Source organism: Schistocerca cancellata, chromosome 4 (assembly GCF_023864275.1).
Source record: "Schistocerca cancellata isolate TAMUIC-IGC-003103 chromosome 4, iqSchCanc2.1, whole genome shotgun sequence".
In the NCBI taxonomy this organism is placed as follows: Eukaryota; Metazoa; Arthropoda; class Insecta; order Orthoptera; family Acrididae; genus Schistocerca; species Schistocerca cancellata.
The window spans coordinates 22,577,092-22,598,698 of record NC_064629.1 but is presented as its reverse complement, the minus strand read 5'-3'; the positions used below and the strand labels follow the sequence as shown (position 1 = coordinate 22,598,698).

Below are 21,607 nucleotides of genomic sequence, written 5' to 3'. Positions count from 1 at the left end.
CATCATGATGGAAGTGCGGTGGAGCACCATCCTGTTGAAAGATGAAGTCGGCGCTGTCGGTCTCCAGTTGTGGCATGAGCCACGCGTGAAACTTGCCCGCACGCGTTCAACCGTTTCTTCACTCACTGCAGGCCGACCCGTTGATTTCCCCTTACAGAGGCATCCTGAAGCTTTAAACTGCGCATACCATCGCCGAATGGAGTTAGTAGTTGGTGGATCTTTGTTGAACTTCGTCCTGAAGTGTCGTTGCACTGTTACGACTGTCTGATGTGAGTGCAATTCAAGCACGACATACGCTTTCTCGGCTCCTGTCGCCATTTTGTCTCACTGCGCTCTCGAGCGCTCTGGCGGCAGAAACCTGAAGTGCGGCTTCAGCCAAACAAAACTTTATGAGTTTTTCTACGTATCTGTAGTGTGTCGTGACCATATGTCAATGAATGGAGCTACAGTGAATTTATGAAATCGCTTCAATCATTTGTAATAGCCCTGTACTTTGTTCAAAAAATTTACGGGGATGCAGCCAGGTGACGTTGTCGACAACCGCCGATATTTCGACAGCTGCACACCCTTCCATTTTCAAGGCAAAACTGCAGCAGGTAAGTGCTGTGCAAGGAAATTTAATACCTTGGTTTTCACACACACACACACACACACACACACACACACACACAAACTTTAAACACTAGAGCCATCACTGACTAAAGATGACCGACGTCAGAAGTTATCGATAGTGAAATTAATAATCAACGGGTGAGGCAGCATAACCTCTGCCCCTGTGTTTTTGACATGTCAGAGAGCAGGACTCCATGCAGAATTTAAACAAAAACCACCATCTCTATTTATAAAGTTACTTGCTAATTTAATTTCAACAGCTTCCTTAATAACCTTAATAACACTGTCCCAAAGCCTGCCAGACTCTCCATGTTGTTATGTGATGGGAAGCCCGTTGTTACCTATTACTGCCAATTTGCACATGGAAGATTTCGAAGAATGTGCCTTGGAGTCGGAGACTTTGAAACCTGCGTGTTTTTTTCAGAAGTGTAGCCGGCCGAAGTGGCCGTGCGGTTAAAGGCGCTGCAGTCTGGAACCGCAAGACCGCTACGGTCGCAGGTTCGAATCCTGCCTCGGGCATGGATGTTTGTGATGTCCTTAGGTTAGTTAGGTTTAACTAGTTCTAAGTTCTAGGGGACTAATGACCTCAGAAGTTGAGTCCCATAGTGCTCAGAGCCATTTGAACCAATCAGAAGTGTAGACGATACTTCTGTTGATTGGCCTCATGGCAGTGAGAATTTAGACGACTTTTTAGAGCACCCGAAGTCAACCCAAATGAATGTTCGTTTGACGATGGAGGTGATAAATGATGGCTGTCTTCCCTTCCTTGATGTGTTGGTTAGGTGGATAGTACGTTGGGACATGCTGTTTATAGGAAGCCTACTCACACTGACTTGTATCTGCAAGCTGACAGTCGTCAACGTGAGGGATAACTTGGTTCACAAGCCCCATGTCATGTCGGCCCCTAAGAGTTTTCAGCCGAGGTAGTCGCCTTTCATCAGAATGGCTACCGTGAAAGACAGATTCGACGTGTGTACCGGGTGAGTCATGATAATTCCGAGGTGGCACCAAAGTCTACGGCCTTTGTGCCTTATGCAGGGAGCATCCCGAAAAGAACTGGTCGTATTTTGCGGAAATATGATGTGAAGTGTGTTTTTCGATCACCATCTAAGGTCAGGGTCCTTTTAAGTTCCGTAAAGGATGATTTTGATTTGCGTATGGCGGGGGTCTACCGAATTCCTTACAGTTATGACATGTCATATATAGTTAAGACTATCAGGACTGTGGAGGACCGGTGTACAAAGCATAAGCGGCACACACGCTTGGAACAGTCGAGCAAATCTGTCATTGCAGAACATTGTCTAGGCACCGGTCATCCTATGGAATATAACAAAACGGAGACTCTAGCATGCACTTCCAGCTATTGGGATAGTGTTATTAAGGAAGCAGTTGAAATTAAATAAGCAAGTAATCTTATAGAGATGGTGGGTTTTGTTTACATTCTGAATGGAATCCTGCTCTTTCACTTATAATATAAAAAAAGGGACAGAGGTCATGCTACCTCACCCACTGATTATTGATGTTACTATCGATAACTTCTGACGTCGGTCATCTTCGGTGTGTCACGGCGCTAGTGTTTACAGTGTGTGTGTGTTTGTGTGTGAGGTATTAAATTCCCTTGCGCAGCTCTTACTTGCTGCAGTTTTGCCTTGAAAATGGCAGGGTGTGCTCCTTTTGAAATATCGGCGGTTGTCGACGACGTCACGCGCTGCATTCTCGAAACATTTTTGAACTTAATATATGCTATATACATTATGGAAACACCTTCGCATGTCATAGAATTCACACGAAGCTATCCACGATTCACAATAATGGTAAATAAATGGTAAATACTTCACTGAAAGTCATTTTATCTGCAGATATTTCTTTATATTGGCCACTTAACACATGATGTGAATCTTGGTGTTGTCCCTTCCCAATAAAGTTAATGGCAAATTATATTATCAACGTTTCTGTGGCACTCCTACCGACAGAGAGGCTCCTTTTTTTCATTTGTTAACACTTGAAAATGCTACGTCCTCCCTACCGGGAAGTCTTCAGTGCAGTAGCAAATATCATTTGACACTCAAACGCTTTTCTGAAGTCAGCAATTACTGCATTCACCTCATTGTCTCGATCCATGGCTTTCAGGATGACATCTGAGGAAAGCGTAAGTTGGGTTTTGCATGACCGATGTTTTCGAAACCCATCCTTGTTGGCACGGAGTAGATCATTCCGTTCGACATGTGTCATTACGCTTGATCTCAGAAAAATGTGATTCGACAACTCGTCAATGATAATGGCCAATAGTTTAGTGGACCAGTTCTCTTATCCTTCATGAAGCCTATCGTGACTTGGGCATTCTTTCAACCACACGGCACATCTTTTTGTTCGAGAGATTGCAGTATATTATGGTTAAGAGAGGGGCTAACCTAGCTGCAGTTTCTGTAAAACATTTGACAAGGATTCCATCGATCCTTGGGGCCTAGTTCAATTTTAGTTTTTCAGTTGTTTCTCAACGACACCGGTACTACTGATGGATCCTCCCTTGTAAATGAACGTTTCAAAGCGGAATTCAGCACTTTTGATTTTGCTTTGTTACCCCTGGTTTCAGTTACTGTGCCTGGAAACTAACTTGCCATCACCATACGCCTTAGCATATGACTAGAAATTCTTTGGCTCCTGTGGCACGAATTTCGATAATATCCTGCTACTATAGTCGTCGAAGGTTTCAATCATCGTCTTTTTGACAGCCAAAGGCATTTCATTTAGCATATCTCTATTTGTAACCATGCGCTTTGCTTTACACCTACTGCACAGAAATCGCTGTTTCTCAACATATATTGTATGACGTGGAGTGTCCCTCACAGCGAGCTATTCTATTAGCTACATATATATCCACTTGGTACGCTGTTCTTCTAAGCTTGAGCCACAGTTACCTTACATGCTACTACCCAGAGAGCCGCGCGGTATTAGCCGAGCGGTCTTAGGCGCTTCAGTCATGGATTGTGCGGCTGGTCCCGGCGGAGGATCGAATCCTCCCTCGGGCATGGGTGTGTGTGTTTGTCCTTAGGATAATTTAGGTTAAGTAGTGTGTAAGCTTAGGGACTGATGACCTTAGCAGTTAAGTTCCATAAGACTTCACACACATTTGAACATTTGAACTACCCAGAGCCAAACGTTTCGTGTTCCTGCTTGGGACATATCACTGCATATTTATCTAGTTTAATGATTACGTAAATTTTCCACCTCGTTTTAGTTGTCCTTTGTACTTCGTTAATCATTGTTGCTATAATTGCCTCACTGTGACTGGTTCCAATTTCAAGCCGGCCGCGGTGGTCTAGCGGTTCTGGCGCTGCAGTCCGGAACCGCGGGACTGCTACGGTTGCAGGTTCGAATCCTGCCTCGGGCATGGGTGTGTGTGATGTCCTTAGGTTAGTTAGATTTAAGTAGTTCTAAGTTCTAGGGGACTTATGACCTAAGATGTTGAGTCCCATAGTGCTCAGAGCCATTTGAACCATTTGAACCAATTTCAAGAAGGACATCCTCAACAAGGTCGGGTCTATTTGTTGCCATGAGATCTACTTTATTTCTTTATTTCTGCTTCCGAAATATCTATTCTAAGTAGTTTTCAGAGAATGCATTTAGTATTGATTCGCAGGATGTCTCGTCAAGCTAACCACTTATCAAAACGTCAGTATAAATTTGAAAACTGAATAAATCACGGAATAATGTAGATAGAGAGGTACAAATTGACACACATACTTGGAATGACATGGGGTTTTATTAGAACCAAAAAAATACAAACGTTCAAAAAATGTCCGACAGATGGCGCTTCATCTGATCAGAATAGCAATAATTAGCATAACAAAGTAAGACAAAGCAAAGATGATGTTCTTTACAGGAAAAGCTCAATATGTCCACCATCATTCCTCAACAATAGCTGTAGTCGAGGAATAATGTTGTGAACAGCACTGTACAGCATGTCCGGAGTTATAGTGAGGCATTGGCGTCGGATGTTGTCTTCCAACATCCCTAGAGATGTCGGTCGATCACGATACGCTTGCGACTTCAGGTAACCCCAAAGCCAATAATCGCACGGACTGAGGTCTGGGGACCTGGGAGGCCAAGCATGACGAAAGTGGCGGCTGAGCACACGTTCATCACCAAACGACGCAAGAGATCATTCACGCGTCATTTTTGGTTCTAATAAAACCCCATGTCATTCCAAGCATGTGTGTCAATTTTTGCCTCTCTATCTACATTATTCGGTGGTTTATTAAGATTTCAAATTTATACTGACTTTTTGATCACCCGGTAAATTATAATTATATCAATCAATTGTTGGATTATTAGTCTCATCCAATGATGACTGCATGATTGGGAAACATATATATAGACGGGGTGCAGATTTCTCTAAAGTTTTCGGTTTCATTCGCCGGTGAGACATGTGCTCAATAGAAGGATCTAATTGTAGGTTTATGCCCGTCCTCGATAATGAGTCTTGCTTATACGATCTCGCAAGCACCATCAATTTCTGAGACATACTTGGCCTCGTTCTTTCTGCTAGAGGTGCTACTTCTTGCAGACTAGAAGAGAGTATGTGTACAGCGCAGGAGACAAACCGGCGCGTGTTGGATAGCTCACCCGAAGTGTTGCGAGGACTAAGCCACTCACTCTGTAAAGGGCTAACTGGTTGTGTAGCGAGGCAACTCAAAATGAATCTTCATTTCGAGGACGGCTGTGTACTGACGAAACAGTCATTCGCCTCGCATGGCTAACAGTCATTCGCAGCAGACTTAAAATCCTGGTCTGCCCATCCAGGTTTAGGATTTTGCGGTTTCTCTAAATCACTTAGGAAACATGTCATGATGCTAACTTTGAAAAGGACATGGCCGATTTACGATTGTATCCTTATCCTTGTCTCTACATCTACATCTACACGGTTACTCTGCAATTCACACTTTAGTGCCTGGCAGAGGGTTCATCGAACCATTTTCATGCTACTTCTCTACCATTCCACTTTCGAATGACGGGTGAAAAAAGGAACACCTAAATCTTTCCGTTCGAGCTCTGATTTCTCTTATTTTATTATGATGATCATTTCTCCCTACGTAGGTGGGTGTCAACAAAATATTTTCGCATTCAGAAGAGAAAGTTGATGATTGAAATTTCGTAAATAGATAACGCCGCAAAGAAAACCGCCTTTGTTTCAGTGGCTGCTACCCCACCTCGCGTATCATATCAGTGACTCTCATCCCTCTTGTGCGATAACACGAAGCGGGCTGCCCTTCTTTGCACTTTTTCGATGTCCTCCGTCAATACTACCTGGTAAGGATCCCACACCGCGCAGCAATATTCCAGCAGAGGAAGGACAAGTGTAATGTAGGTTGTCTCTTTAGTGGGTTTGTCGCATCTTCTAAGTGTTCTGTCAACAAAGCGCAGTCTTTGTTTCGCCTTCCCCACAATATTATCTATGTGGTCTTTCCTATTTAAGTTGCTCGTAATTGCAATTCCTAGGTATTTGGTCGAATTGACAGCCCTTAGATTTGTGCGATTCATCGTATACCCAAAATTTATCGGATTTCTTTTAGTACCCATGTGGATGACCTCGTACCTTTCTTTGTTTAGTGCCAATTGCCACTTTTCGCACCATACAGAAATTCTCTCTAGATCATTTTGTAATTGGAATGGATCATCTCATTATTTTACTAGACGGTAAATTACAGCATCATCTGCAAACAATCTAAGGGGGCTGCTCAGATTATCACCTAGATCATTTATGTAAATCAGGAACAGCAGAGGGCCTATGACTCTACCCTGCGGAACGCCAGATATCACTTCTGTTCTACTCGATGATTTACTGTCTATCACTACGAACTGTGACCTCACAGAGAGGATATCACGAATCCAGTCACACAACTGAGACGATGCTCCATATGCACGCAATTTGATCAACAGTCGCTTGTGAGGAACGGTATCAAAAGCCTTCTGGAAATCTAGGAATACGGAATCGATCTGAGATCCCTTGTCGACAGCACTCATTACTTCATGGGAATAAAGAGCTAGCTATGTTGCACAAGAACGATATTTTCTAAATCCGTGTTGGTTATGTATCAATAAGTCATTTTCTTCAAGGTGATTCAAAATGTCCGAGTACAGTATATGCTCCAAAATCCTGCTGCAAATTGATGTCAGTGATATGAGTCTGTAACTCAATGGGTTACTCCTATTTCCTTTCTTGAATATTGGTGTGACCTGTGCAACTTTCCAGTCTTTAGGAACAGACCTTTTGTCAAGTGAATGGTTGTATATGATTGCTAAGAAAGTCACTATTGTGTCTGCATACTCTGAAAGGAACTTGATTGGTTTATCTTCTGGGCCGGAAGACTTGCCTTTCTTAAGTGATTTGAGTTGTTTCGCAAAACCTAAGATATCTACTTTTATGTCACTCCTGCTAGCAGCTATTCTGGTTTCAAATTCAGGAAAATTTACTTCATCATCTTTCGTGAAGGAGTTACGGAAAACTGTATTTGGTAACTTCGCTTTAGTGGCACCATCATGGGTAACATATCCGTCGCTATCGCGCAGTGACGGTATTGACTGTTTTTTGCCACTGGTGTACTTTACATATGACCAGAATCTCTTTGGGTTTTCTACCATATCTTGAGACAATGTTTCATCGTGGAAACTATTAAAAGCATCTCGCAGTGACGTCCGCACTAAATTTCGAGCTTCCGTGAAAGTTAGCCAGTCTTGGCGATTTTGCGTTCTTCTGAATTTGGCATGCCTTTTTCGTTGCTTTTGTAACAGTGTTCTGACGTGTTTTGTGTGCCATGGTGGATCAGTCCCGTCTCTTATTAACTTATGCGGTATGAATCTATCTATTGCTGTCGATACTGCATCTTTGAATTTGAGCCATATCTGGTCTATACTTACATAATTAGCTTGGAAGGAATGGACACTCTCTCTTAGGAAGGCATCAAGTGAATTTTTATCTGCTGTCTTAAATAGATATATTTTGCGTTTATTTTTAGTGGTTTTGGTTGATATGGTTTTGAGCCTCGCTACGAAAACCTTTTGTTCACTAATCCCTGTATCCGTCATGACGCTCTTTATTAGATCAGCATTATTTGTGGCTAAGAGGTCAGGTGTATTTTCGTAACCATTTACAATTAGTGTGGGCTCATGAGCTAATTGTTCACAGCAATTCTCAGAGAAAGCATTTAGCACAATTTCGGAAGATGTTTTCTGTCTACCACCGGCTTTGAACATGTATTTTTACCAACAAATCGAGGGTAGATTGAAGTCTCCACCAATTATAACTGTATGAGTGGGGTACTTATTTGTAATGAGACAGAAGTTTTCTTTGAACCGTTCAGCTGTTATATCATCTGAGCCTGGGGGTCGGTAGAAGGAGACAATTATTATTTTGGTACGCCTGTTGAATATAACCTCTACCCATAGTAATTCGCAGGAACTATCTATTTCAACTTCAGACATAAACACACCACCACCTACTTTATTTAATCTATCCTTTCTGAACACGGTTTGCGCCTCTGTAAAAATTTCGGCAGAATTTACCTCCGGCTTTAGCCAGCTTTCTGTACCTATAACGATTTCAGCTTCAGTGCTTTCTATCGGCGCTTGAAGCTCTGATACTTTTCCAACACAGCTACGACAATTTACAACTACAATACCGACTGTTGCTTGGTCGATTCTTGTCGTTTCTTTGCCCTGTACCCTTTGAGACTGGAGCCCTTTTTGATCTTTCCCAAGACTGTCTAACCTAACAAACCGTCCAGTCCACGCCACACAGCCCCTGCTACCCGTGTAGCTGCCTCCTGTGTGTAGTGGGCACCTGACCTATTTAGCGGAACCCGAAACCCCACCACCCTACGGCGCAAGTCGAGGAATCTGCAGCCTACACGGTCGCAGAACCGTCTGAGCCTCTGATTCAGACACTCCACTCGGCTCTGTACCAAAGGTCCGCAATCGGTCCTGTCGACGATGCTGCAGATGGTGAGGTCTGCCTTCATCTCGCTAGCAAGACTGGCAGTCTTCACCAACTCAGATAGCCGCCGGAAACCAGAGAGAATCTCTTCCGATCCATAGCGATACACGTCATTAGTGCCGACATGAGCCATCACCTACAGTTGGCTGCACCCTGTACCCTTCATGGCACCCGGACGGACCCTTTCCTCATCTCGGATGACTCCCCCCAGTATGCACACGGAGTGCGCATTAGCTTTCTTCCCGTCCTTAGCTGCCATATCCCTAAGGGGCTCCATCACCCGCCTAACATTGGATCTTCCAATGACAAGCAATCCCACCCTCTGCGCTTGTCTGGACCTCTCTAATGGTCATATCGTCGAAGCGACATTTAACCCTGATCTTCATTCCTTCCTTACATTTTCATTAGTAAAAAACTATATAAATTATCTTGCAAGACGTTAAATCTCTAACAAAAGTTGTCGTGTAAAAAGATACTGGGAAAAGTTTAAAGATTTCTGTTGTAGAAAAACATTTACGAATTTCATTAAAACTACCTTCTTCAAAATAATCGTATAGTTCAAAAAGTTGTAAGTGTCTGTATATCTGGATATCTTTCACCCCTACATAAGCTCATACCTTAAGTAAGAAAAATACCCTACACTTCCTTCTTTAGAGTTCTTGTTGATCCTGTCGGACAGAAAAACAAGAAAACAGACATTACTTTTTAGGTTCGATTTAGATGACAATACCAAACTAAGGTAGAATTTTCACTTTTTTTGCAAACTTTCTTTTCATAGTTTGTACAAACTTATATACATGCTTCTAAATAAATAACCTCGGTTTTCAAGGAGTTAAAAGGAAATTTAATGTGAAACATGACATTCTCAGCTTTGATTACAGACTCATTAGACGGTCTCATTGCGTTGCGACTATTGCACGCACGTCTTGTGTTGTTAGCAGCAGTATCATTATAAATTCGCAGTCTGCAACTAATAAATAAAATTCGTTTCCATATTAACTACACTGAAGTGACAAAAGTCACGGGATACCTCCTAATATCGTGTCGGACCTCCTTTTTCCCGACGTAGTGCAGCAACTCGACGTGGAATGGACTGTACAATTCGTTGGAAGACCCCTGCAGAAATATTGACCCATGCTGCCTCTATAGCAATCCGTAAAGCGGAGGTGTTGCCGGTGTAGGATATTCTGAGCGAACTGATCTCTTGATTGTGTCCTGTAACTGTTGCACGGGGTCCAAATCATTCGCTCAATTTGTCCAGAATGTTGTGTCTAGAAATTTTGCATACTCGGTTCGCTAGATAAACAATCAAACAATTTGTATTAATGAGTTTTATAACAACAAGACAATTAACTTTGATAGATGTGTCGCAAGCAAAGGGCGACATACAAAATAATCAGTCTCCTTCAGAACAGACAAACACAAGTCTGTGCTACGTAGAAAGTAGTAATGATAGAGACTGCGATGCGTGTGCTAACGAGGTGGCTAACATTGAAGCTGCTATCGAAGTGGGCTGCCATCAGTCGGCCGCGGCGCTCATGTCCTCTTCACCTAGGGGCCACTGCTGTCACGTTGTCATCCTGGAGGGAGGTCGGTCAGCATGTGATTGGCTGACCTCTTCTCACAGCCGTCTTCTCTCTGTCGTTCCCAACTGGCGTGCCAGCTCTGACTTTACGCCGTAAAACAGAATGTTCTTAAAACCAAAGATGAACAATTGTGCCCTGGTGACATACCGCAAAGTCATCCATAAGAGCTCGATAGTTGTTTCGGAACATGAAGTCCATGACTGGTTGCAAAAGGTCCCCAAGAAACCGAACGTAACCATTTCCAGTTAATTATCGGTTCACTGAGACCAGAGAACTCAGTCCATTCCGTATAAGTACATCCCAAACCATTATGGAGCCACCACCATCTTGTGCGGTGTCTTGTTGAAAACTTATGTCCGAGGCTTTGAGGAGTTTGCGCCAAACCCGAACCCTACAATCAGCTCTCACCAACTTAATAGGGATTCATCTGACCAGGCTACGGGTTTCCAGTTTTCTGGGGTCCAACCGATATCGTCAGGAGCCCAAGAGAGGCACTGCAGGCAATGTCGAGCTGTTAGTAAAGGCACTCGCGTCGCTCGTCTGCTGTCATAGACTATTAACGACGAAGTTCACCACACTTTCCTAACGGATACGTTCGTCGCACATCCCACATTGATTTCTACGGTTATTTCATGCAGTGTTGCTTGTCTGTTAGCACTGACAACTCTACGCAAACGCCACTGATCTATCATTTAGGGAAGGTCGTCGTCGGCCACTGGGTTGTCTGTGGTGAGAGGTAATACCGGAAATTTGGTATTCTCGACACACTCTTGAAACTGTGGATCTAGGAATATTGAATTCCATAGCAATTTCCGAAATGGAATGTCCCATATGTCTAGCTCTAACTACCATTCCGCATTCAAAGTCTGTTAATTCCAATCGTGCTACCGCAATCACGTCGGACACCTTTTCACATGAATGACCTGAGCACAAATGACAGCTCCGCCAACGCACTGTCCTTCTACAGTACGCGATACCACCGCCATCTGTGTATGTGCATATCGACGTTCCGTGACTTTTGTCACATCTGTGCTCGTAAACATTCTTGTTTCTTCTCTTCTGTTGTAGTAGGCATATTTCACGGTTACCTGATAATTATGTTATGAAAGAACCATTCTCAGAGTAGCGTCATATTTGAACGGAATGTTATTGAAGAAGAGGGAAATCTCATGGAAACCAAAAATAATTAACCGTCATTTTATCACTAGATGGTGCTCTAAGCGTCAGAATATGCAAAGTAAAAGACTTAGGGTACACAGCTGTTCCTTAGTTTTCGTCTGAGACGCTCGACATGACTGTTTCACAGTAGGATCGCGAGCTACTGGTAAAGCTCTTTCACAGGAACCATAGTGACTGTGCGCCAGTAGCTTTGTAGCAGTTCTGGACACTCAAAGGTACGAAAAACGGCGTTGTTCCGATGTCTGCCAAGGCTCTGGAGAAAATAATCACAGAGTTCGAAAACACAGGTTCTTTTCAAATGCAGTGTGGCAAAGGGACGAAGACAATTGATCCTACTTCAGTAGCAAACGTGGCCAGAACACTGAAGGAAGGGTCGAATGATAGAGGGCATGGAAATTGCCCAAACGCTGGACATAACTATGAGCACGGTGCATGAAATTCTACGAAACATCCTGCACTGCTATCCATACAAAGGTACCCATGTTCAAGTGTTGCTTCATGCTGACCTGTCAGTATCACAAGCGTTTGCTCTGTAATTTCTTGCTCGCGTGGAATAGGCCAATGAATGGCCATGGGACACTTTATGGACAGACGAATCCCACTTCCATAGACATGTCAATACACAGAACTGTAGAACATATGCAACCGAAAATCCGCTCGCATACCACTTCATTCCCCTAAGATAACCGTGTGGTTTGGGTTGACGACATCATTTATCGTAGGGAGGTGGCTCCTTCGGGTCCTGTTATCCGTACTGTCACTGGTAAACGCTGCGGGAGCCCTTTGTGCACCAACGTCATTCCAACCCTCCAGCATCGTGAATGTGTGGATAGGATCATTTTTATGCAACATGACACTCCTTCACAGATTGCACAGCCAGTGAAGCAGCTGCTGCAGAAGCATTCTGGAAATGCTAGAATTATCAGCCGCCATTTCCCTATAACCTGGCCGTCCACATCACCTGATCTTAAACGGGGTGACTTCCGGCTGTGGGTTTATTTGCAAGACGCTATGTTCAGTGCTCCGATTACAAACATAGCTGAACTGAAGGCACGCATTGCACAGCGTGAGCAGTGGGACACTCCGATCTGTTGTCGAAAGTGCTATTCCTCAAATTCTGCTTGTGGCAGGAAACAGAGGAAAACATAATGAGCGTGTCTTGCGTCAGTCTCACGACAGTTAAAAATCGACTTGATTGTTGCTTTTTATGCGGTTTTTGGCCTCAGGACAGTTAAAAACCGATTTTTCCCATCCTATGTAGTACGACCTTCCAGTGGTGGATGGACTCACTTAACTAACAGTGCCACAACTGTTGACTGCGGTCATGCTTATTGCAAAGTACGGTTGGTTTAATGTGCAACTCGCACCATAGTCGTCGCATTGTGATTCATCAGTCATTTGTGGCAGAAACCATTTACGTTATGACGCCAACAGCGCCATCTAGTGAGAAAATTTTCGTTAATTTTTATGTTGCCGTAACGTTTTCCCATTCTTCGATAATACTCCGTTCAAATTTAATTTCATTCTGAACAGCGATTCTTTCCTTGCGAGCGTTTTTAAATTGGAACTTGAATTATTATCACTCCGAATACCTGTATTTATGATAAGCACAAACGAGTTTCTGTATCACCAGAAGTCTAAAGTGCTTGACACTAATCTGAACCACAAAATGTATCGTTTTACTCTTGAGAAAGCACGCATATCTGACCTAGTGTAAAACTTAAGCACACAAAAAAAAAAAAAAAAACAAAAACAAAAAAAAAAAAAAAAAAAAAAAAAAAAACTTGAAACAAAATATGTATTTTCAGTTATATGTTTCCTAATAAAATATTCGTCACGCTAACACAGTGGGACACCACCTCTCGATAACGGTCTCAGTTAATCGAGGAAAAGAGTTCTCCAGTGTCTTCAGATATACCAAGTCTAGCTGAAGCCATTCATTGCTGATTAGAAACACGTAGAGCTAGCAGATTCTGGGATGTTGAGTGTTAAGTTTCCCGCGCTGTTTCAAATAGTCCCAGACATATTCTACGGGATTTGGTGGACCAGTCGATGTGCGACAGGTCACCAGAGTATTTGTTAAAGCAGCAGCTGACGCATACAGGCTTGTGAACACAACTACTGCCTTCTTGGAATACAATACTGTTCACACCATATCCTTCGTGAAGATGTAAAAGAAGGGCAACACTTGATCACGGAGATAGTGAAATAAATATCCTTGACCATGTTCGTGGCAAGCAGAATAAGTAGGCCATGGTACGAAAAACACCCTCAAAACATAACAGAACCATTTCTGGCCCCAACTAGGCCCTCTACACTGAGGTGACAAAAGTCATGGGATACCTCCTGATATCGTGCCGGAAACCCTCTAGCCCGGCGTAGTGCAGAAACTTGACGTAATATGGACTCAACAAACCGTTGGAAATCCCCTGGATAAATATTGAGCCATGCTGTCTCTATAACTGTCCATAACTGCGAACGTGTTGTCGGTGCTGGATCTTGTGCACAAACTATTCTCTCGATTATGTCCCATAAATGTTCGATGGGTCGCCAAATCTTTCGCTCGAACTGTCCAGAATGTTCTTCAAACCAATCGCCAACAATTGTGGTCTGGTGACATAGCACAATGTCATCTATAAAAATTCCATTGTTGTTTAGGAACACGTGAATGGCTGCAAATGGTATCCAAGTAGCAGAACATAATCAGTCGGACCAGAGGACCTAGTCCATTCCATGAAACACAGCTCACTCCATTATGGAGCCACCACCAACATGCACAATGTCTTATTGACAACTTGGATCCACGGAACCGTGGGGCCTGCGCCACACTCGACCCTACCATCAGCTCTTACTAACTGAAATCGGGATCCATCTATGTAGACCACGGTTTTGCAGTCGCCCAGGAAAGGTGCTACAGGCGATGTTGTGCTGTTAGCAAAGGCACTCGGCTCGCTCGTCTGCTGTCACAACCATTAACAACACAGTGTCCTAAAGGATACGTTCATCGTTCATCCCGTATTGATTTCTGCGGATTTTTCAAGCAGGGTCTGTTAGCACTGACAACGATACGCAAACGCCACTGGTCTCGGTCGTTACGTGAATGCAGTCGATCACAGCGTTGTCCGTAGTGAGAGGCAATGCCTGAAATGCGGTATTCTCGGCACACTCTTGACACTGCAGATCTCGGAGTATTGAATTCCCTAACGATTTCCGAAATGGAGTGTCTAGCTCCAAATACCATTCCGCGTTCAAAGTCTGTTAATTCCCGCCGTGAGGCCATAATTGTGTCGGACACCGTTTCACACGAATAATCTGAGTACAAATGACAGCTCCACTTTTTATACGTTGTGATATACGCATATCAATACCCCATGGCTTTTGTCATCCCTGTGCATACTCTGCAAGTTAAACGCATCATACGGCGACTAGTGCACTCTGAACGTTGCGTCATTGGAAAAGGAGACAAAATCACGACTCGTCTGACCACACTACACGCATCCAGACATCTGCTGTGCAGTATCTACAGGGTGTTTCAAAAATGACCGATATATTTGAAACGGCAATAAAAACTAAACGAGCAGCGATAGAAATACACCGTTTGTTGCAATATGCTTGGGACAACAGTACATTTTCAGGCGGACAAACTTTCGAAATTACAGTAGTTACAATTTTCAACAACAGATGGCGCTGCAAGTGATGTGAAACATACAGAAGACAACGCAGTCTGTGGGTGCGCCATTCTGTACGTCGTCTTTCTGCTGTAAGCGTGTGCTGTTCACAACGTGCAAGTGTGCTGTAGACAACATGGTTTATTCCTTAGAACAGAGGATTTTTCTGGTGTTGGAATTCCACCGCCTAGAACACAGTGTTGTTGCAACAAGACGAAGTTTTCAACGGAGGTTTAATGTAACCAAAGGACCGAAAAGCGATACAATAAAGGATCTGTTTGAAAAATTTCAACGGACTGGGAACGTGACTGATGAACGTGCTGGAAAGGTAGGGCGACCACGTACGGCAACCACAGAGGGCAACGCGCAGCTAGTGCAGCAGGTGATCCGACAGCGGCCTCGGGTTTCCGTTCTCTGTGTTGCAGCTGCGGTCCAAATGACGCCAACGTCCACGTATCGTCTCATGCACCAGAGTTTAAACCTCTATCCATACAAAATTCAAACGCGGCAACCCCTCAGCGCCGCTACCATTGCTGCACGAGAGACATTCGCTAACGATATAGTGCACAGGATTGATGACGGCGATATGCATGTGGGCAGCATTTGGTTTACTGACGAAGCTTAATTTTACCTGGACGGCTTCGTCAATAAACAGAACTGGCGCATATGGGGAACCGAAAAGCCCCATGTTGCAGTCCCATCGTCCCTGCATCCTCAAAAAGTACTGGTCTGGGCCGCCATTTCTTCCAAAGGAATCATTGGCCCATTTTTCAGATCTGAAACGATTACTGCATCACGCTATCTGGACATTCTTCGTGAATTTGTGGCGGTACAAACTGCCTTAGACGACACTGCGAACACCTCGTGGTTTATGCAAGATGGTGCCCGGCCACATCGCACGGCCGACGTCTTTAATTTTCTGAATGAATATTTCGATGATCGTGTGATTGCTTTGGGCTATCCGAAACATACAGGAGGCGGCGTGGATTGGCCTCACTATTCGCCAGACATGAACCCCTGTGACTTCTTTCTGTGGGGACACTTGAAAGACTAGGTGTACCGCCAGAATCCAGAAACAATTGAACAGCTGAAGCAGTACATCTCATCTGCATGTGAAGCCATTCCGCCAGACACGTTGTCAAAGGTTTCGGGTAATTTCATTCAGAGACTACGCCATATTATTGCTACGCATGGTGGATATGTGGAAAATATCGTACTATAGAGTTTCCCAGACCGCAGCGCCATCTGTTGTTGAAAATTGTAACTACTGTAATTTCGAAAGTTTGTCTGCCTGAAAATGTACTGTTGTCCCAAGCATATTGCAACAAACGGTGTATTTCTATCGCTGCTCGTTTAGTTTTTATTGCCGTGTCAAATATACCGGTCATTTTTGAAACACCCTGTATGTTGTTTGGTCCACTAAAGACGTGCTGCTTTTTGTTTAAGGGTGATCAATGGCCTTCTGTGAGGAACGTGACTCCAGACGTTAGTTTCACGGAATGTTCGTCCGGAGACGCGGCCACTATTCTTACGTCATATTATACAACTGCGAGAGGGAGAGACCTTGGACAGTCCGTGTTGATACAACAACGCACTTCAGCACGGCGTTGTCACGGTCACGTCAAAAGCAATAGCTCCTTTCGTTCTGCTACGAGTACGCTCGACTCATTTTACTGCGCTGATTCCATAAGACTGACTGGCACATATACAGCACTTTGCTGTCAGCGATGGAGAATTAGACGACGGTGCCAGCTGGAAACCATCTGGAGCGTTCTAAAGACACAAGTGTGCTCTTTCAAGCGTAGTGGTTAATATTTTGTCCGGTCATCTTAGTTTCTAGTATGGTGGAAGAAGTGCAGGGAAAAATCTTTATTCGGTTTGCGATAGGCTTATGTAATCGTGATTTCAGAATGATAAGCTGAAAAAGTAGTGAAGCTTAAAAAAATAGTGAAATTTCTGTGTCAATGATCTTCCATCTCAGAGGCCTATGGCAATTCGAAAAACGTGTTGACATTAGTGGCAGTGCTGTCACACCGACAGTTCTACTTACCTTCTCTGACAGTATTCCTTATGACCCGAACTTTTGGAATGGCTTCAAGAAGCGTACCGTCCTCCTCTGTAAAAAAGAATGCTGTTGTCATAACTGTCATCTCCGCAATACGCAGTTAAGACAGTCTATAGTGAGTGTGTGTGTGTGTGTGCTTACCATCGTCACTGAAGTCGTCTACAAGCAGTATTTCCTCCAGCAGCTCGGCGGGTGTGCGGTTGATTATGCTATTATGATAAAAACAAAAAGCCGTTACAATAACGATGACATAAATGTTTGAAAGAACAGTTTTTAGCAGCGTTAGGCAAAGTGTATTGTCGAGCACTACGTGTTTTCAGAATACTGCTTCAGTATTTGGGATGTTTATGAAGCAGTCCTGAAAGTGGATGTCGAAGTAATTCAAAGACGAGCTACTAGGGTCGAAACACGTCAGTATAGCCCACAGGAGGGAACTTAAATAGCAATATTAGGTATTATTAAAACAAACGCAACCAATCACTTGTACCTTTTGTTGATGTTACTTCACAACGAATAACTAGATTCGAATGGACAACCACTCGCTGCAAGATACGTCTGTAACAGGTTTGTCCAGTAGCATGTGGTAATAGCCATCCAAAGTAGTTCTATGACGTTTGCCGGAAATTCGAGAATGGTCGCCTTCAGTCTGCGCAAAACACCCTAAAAATGTAGTGAGAACAGTTTCCTCCTCATAAGAAAAAATAATGATACAGATATACAGTACGATAAATTGAGCGGGCACGCTAATAAGCCGAAGTGTACGGTAGTCAGCACGAGCTTTACATAGTGTTCACATATGATAAAAGACCTCTTTGCTCGAGCCTGTTTCGTGCAGACTCAGTAAGATAATTCTTGCACCGACGTCACTCGTCCGTAATGTTACACCGAAAACGACATTTGGATAGCTGTTAGCACGAGATACAAGACAAACCTCTGCAAACGTCGCGTCTAGGCATCTGAAAATCTGCATATATGCTCAAGAAGTCACCGCACAGTACATATAGAGGATACTTTGTACCACCATTTGCTAGCTTCTGCCTTCTTCCATTTGCCTAGAGAGGAACAAGAAGAATCTCGATACCCGCTCTACTCTCTGACTTCTTAGTCTCAAGATCCCTAAACGCGGTACGCGATGGAAACAGCTTACTGTTGTGCAGTCTGCCTCGAATACTGATTCTCTAAATTTACCCAAAAGAGTTTTGTGAAGCAACTGTCGCCTTTCTTTCAAATATTCCCGCTTAAGTTCCTCCGTGCAACGTGGTAGCCCTTTGTATGGGCTGCACCGACCCGTTGCGATCCTAGCAGACCCTCTATGAATTTGTTCGTTACGATTCTGTAGTTCTCGAGACTTGGTAACACTAGTGTCTTGTATGCTGTTTCCTTTATACACTTGTGAGCCAAAATAGTATGACCGCTGCTCACCGCGATATAGAATACCGCCTCGAGGCGTTGCTGGTACGTGGCCCGGTAAGGGAAGCGTACAAGCGGAGCAAACATCAACATTCTAACCGCAATACGGACCGCAAATGGGGAAATCCACCAACGTAAGTGGCTTTCACAAAGAGCAGATTGTTATTCCCACTGTCTGGAATCGAACTTGTCGGAAACGCCGAAGCTGAACGTTTGTTGGCGTGCTTATAGTGCACATCTGTGGGCATCCTGATGTCTAATTCCATTGGGAACCGTGTGCAAAAAAAATGGCTCTGAGCACTATGGGACTTAACATCTGAGGTCATCAGTCCCCTAGAACTTAGAACTACTTAAACCTAACTAACCTAAGGACATCACACACATCCATGCCCGAGGTAGGATTCGAACCTGCGACCGTAGCAGCAGCGCGGTTCCGGACTGAAGCGCCTAGAACCGCTCGGCCACAACGGCCGGCGAATCGTGTGCACCACGATCGTATTATTGCCAATATATATTGAATAAATGGTATGATCGGTTATAAATATCGAAAGTCTTTATTTTACAGATAGGTTTCGGTCACTGTGTGACCATCTTCAGTGCTAAAAATACACAGGGACCATCAGACATGAGGATCTTAACACAAATGTGGTCCATCAAAAAAATTCAGAAACATAAAACATATACAAATGTACAGATACTCATTCAATAAATTTTTTTCTGTGCTTGTGACCGCAATGTCATACGCTAAACTAACGAAGTTTTGGTTCCTGTTGCAACTTTCTTCAGGATGTTTTTGTTTACTGCTGGATGTTTCTTATATACCTGTAGAAGTGGCTGTTATCTAATTCAGATAGACTGTTAAGGATGAAGGGATGGGATGTTAGAAGTCTTTATTGGTGTTTTTATTATTTCTTTGCAGTAATGCAAACACCAATTAAAACGTCAGGTTTCCACCAACGAAAAGAAATAATAAAAATACCAATAAAGACTTCTAACATCCCTTCCCTTCATCCTTAACAGTCTATCAGAATTAGATAACAGCCACGTCTGCAGGTATATAAGAAACAAAGTTTTCTCATTCAGCAGTAAACAAAAACACCCTGAAGAAGGTCACTTGCAACAGGGACCGAGACGTCGGTAGTTTTAGATATTGCCAATGTGGTCACAAACCCAGAAAAAATTTATTGAACGTGCAATGGCCGCGGAAGCCTACGTTTATATACAGATTCTCGTACGTACCAAATTATTCGAATGTTGCACGCTCATATCATAATTGCACAACATTTTCTATGAGTTGTGACATGTACCACGATGACTACTTCCAACAGATATCTTCACTTTTACTGCATACAATAATATTTAAATTAACAGAGGGGCCTATCTCATAACCTTAGCAGTTGCCGATCCAACGTACGGTGAGCATGTAGTTTACACAGCCAACTAACTAAGCTCAGTATTGCAAAACAAGCATCATAGTGCCCTCTATATTACAAAGTGTAGACCACGAAGACATCAAAAACAACAAATACCATCAACAGAAGAACCAAAGCTTAAATAAAACATAACCTTTAAAATAACATGACTTTTTACTACCAGAAGTCACAGAAAACTTTAAAAGCGCAGTACAGCCACAATAAAAAGAAAAAAATACAATAAAGTTACCACGTCTGACCCAAAGTACAAGATAAAATTTTATAGGAATATACCCAACGTAAAAACACATACTAGTTTTTTAAACACAAATACAGAGAAGTTAACATCAGAAACAGCCTTTTTACATTTAATCGATGTTTCCAAAAACATCGATTAAATGTAAAAACATTAACACTTTACAGTGGGACTTCACTCCCTTTTTTATCATACTCTAAGACTTGGCCAACCTAATGAATGACATTATCAGCATATGTTCTTAACAAGTATTTACAAAAAGTAATAAAAAATTAACAAAAATACAATAATTTCCCATATAAATAAGGCCACTTTTGTGTTAAGATCATGTCTGATGGTTCTTATGTATTTTTAGCACTGAAGATGGTCACACGATGACCGAAATCGATCAGCAAAGTAAAGGATTTGAATATTTACTACCGTTTCTGACATTTAACCAAAATGCACACATCAAAAAAAGTTTTGCATCATCTCTGTTCCGAGATTTCCGGAACCTGTACAGAAAATTGGAATAGAGATAAACACAAACATCATTTCCACCCTTTTTTATTGCTCATGAAAACCACACCTTGCCTGTTGTACCACCATACAGCGAGACTTTCAGAGGTGGTGGTCCAGATTGCTGTACCCACCGGTGCCTCTAATATCCAGTAGCACGTTCGCTTGCATTGATGCATGCCTGTATTCGTCGTGGCATACTATCCACAACTTCATCAAGGCACTGTTGATCCAGATTGTCCCACTCCTCAACGGCGATTCGGCGTATAGCGCTCAGAGTGGTTGGAGGGTCACGTCATCCATAAACAGCCCTTTTCAATCTATCCTAGGCATGTGCGATAGGGTTCATGTCTGGAGAACATGCTGGCCACTCTAGTCGAGCAATGTCGTTACTCTGCAGGAAGTCATTCACAAGATATGCACGATGGGGGCGCGAATTGTCGTCCATGAAGACGAATGCCTCGCCAATATGCTGCCGATATGGTTGCACTATCGGTCGGAGGATGGCGTTCACGTATCGTACAGCCGTTATGGCAACTTCCATGATCACCAGCGGCGTACGTCGGCCCCACATAATGGCACCCCAAAACAGCAGGGAATGTCCATCTTGCTGCACTCGTTGGACAGCGTGTCTAAGGCGCTCAGCCTGACCGGATTGCCTCCAGACACGTCTCCGACGATTGTCCGGTTGAAGGCATATGCGACACTCATCGGTGAAGAGAATGTGGTGACTCTCCTGAGCGGTCCACTCGGCATGTTATTGGGCCCATCTGTACCGCGCTGGACGGTGTCGTGGTTGCAAAGATGGACCTCGCCGTGCACGCGGGAGTGAAGTTGCGCATCATGGAGCCTATTGCGCACAGTTTGAGTTGTAACACGACGTCCTGTGGCTGCACGAAAAGCATTATTCAACACGGTGGCGTTGCTG

At 43.5% G+C, this 21,607-nt stretch overlaps 1 protein-coding gene across 1 annotated transcript in view; it reads right to left on the bottom strand.

The window, feature by feature from the left end:
* Positions 1-21,607, bottom strand: part of LOC126183868 (polypeptide N-acetylgalactosaminyltransferase 16-like) — a gene marked incomplete at its 5' end in the record, with an annotated part of 550,930 nt that overhangs the window by 102,692 nt on the left and 426,631 nt on the right. Inside the window, 2 exons of the mRNA XM_049926159.1 lie at positions 17,089-17,154; positions 17,245-17,312. Of these exons, the coding sequence (XP_049782116.1) occupies positions 17,089-17,154; positions 17,245-17,312 (134 nt within the window). The remainder of the gene's footprint in view (positions 1-17,088; positions 17,155-17,244; positions 17,313-21,607) is intronic.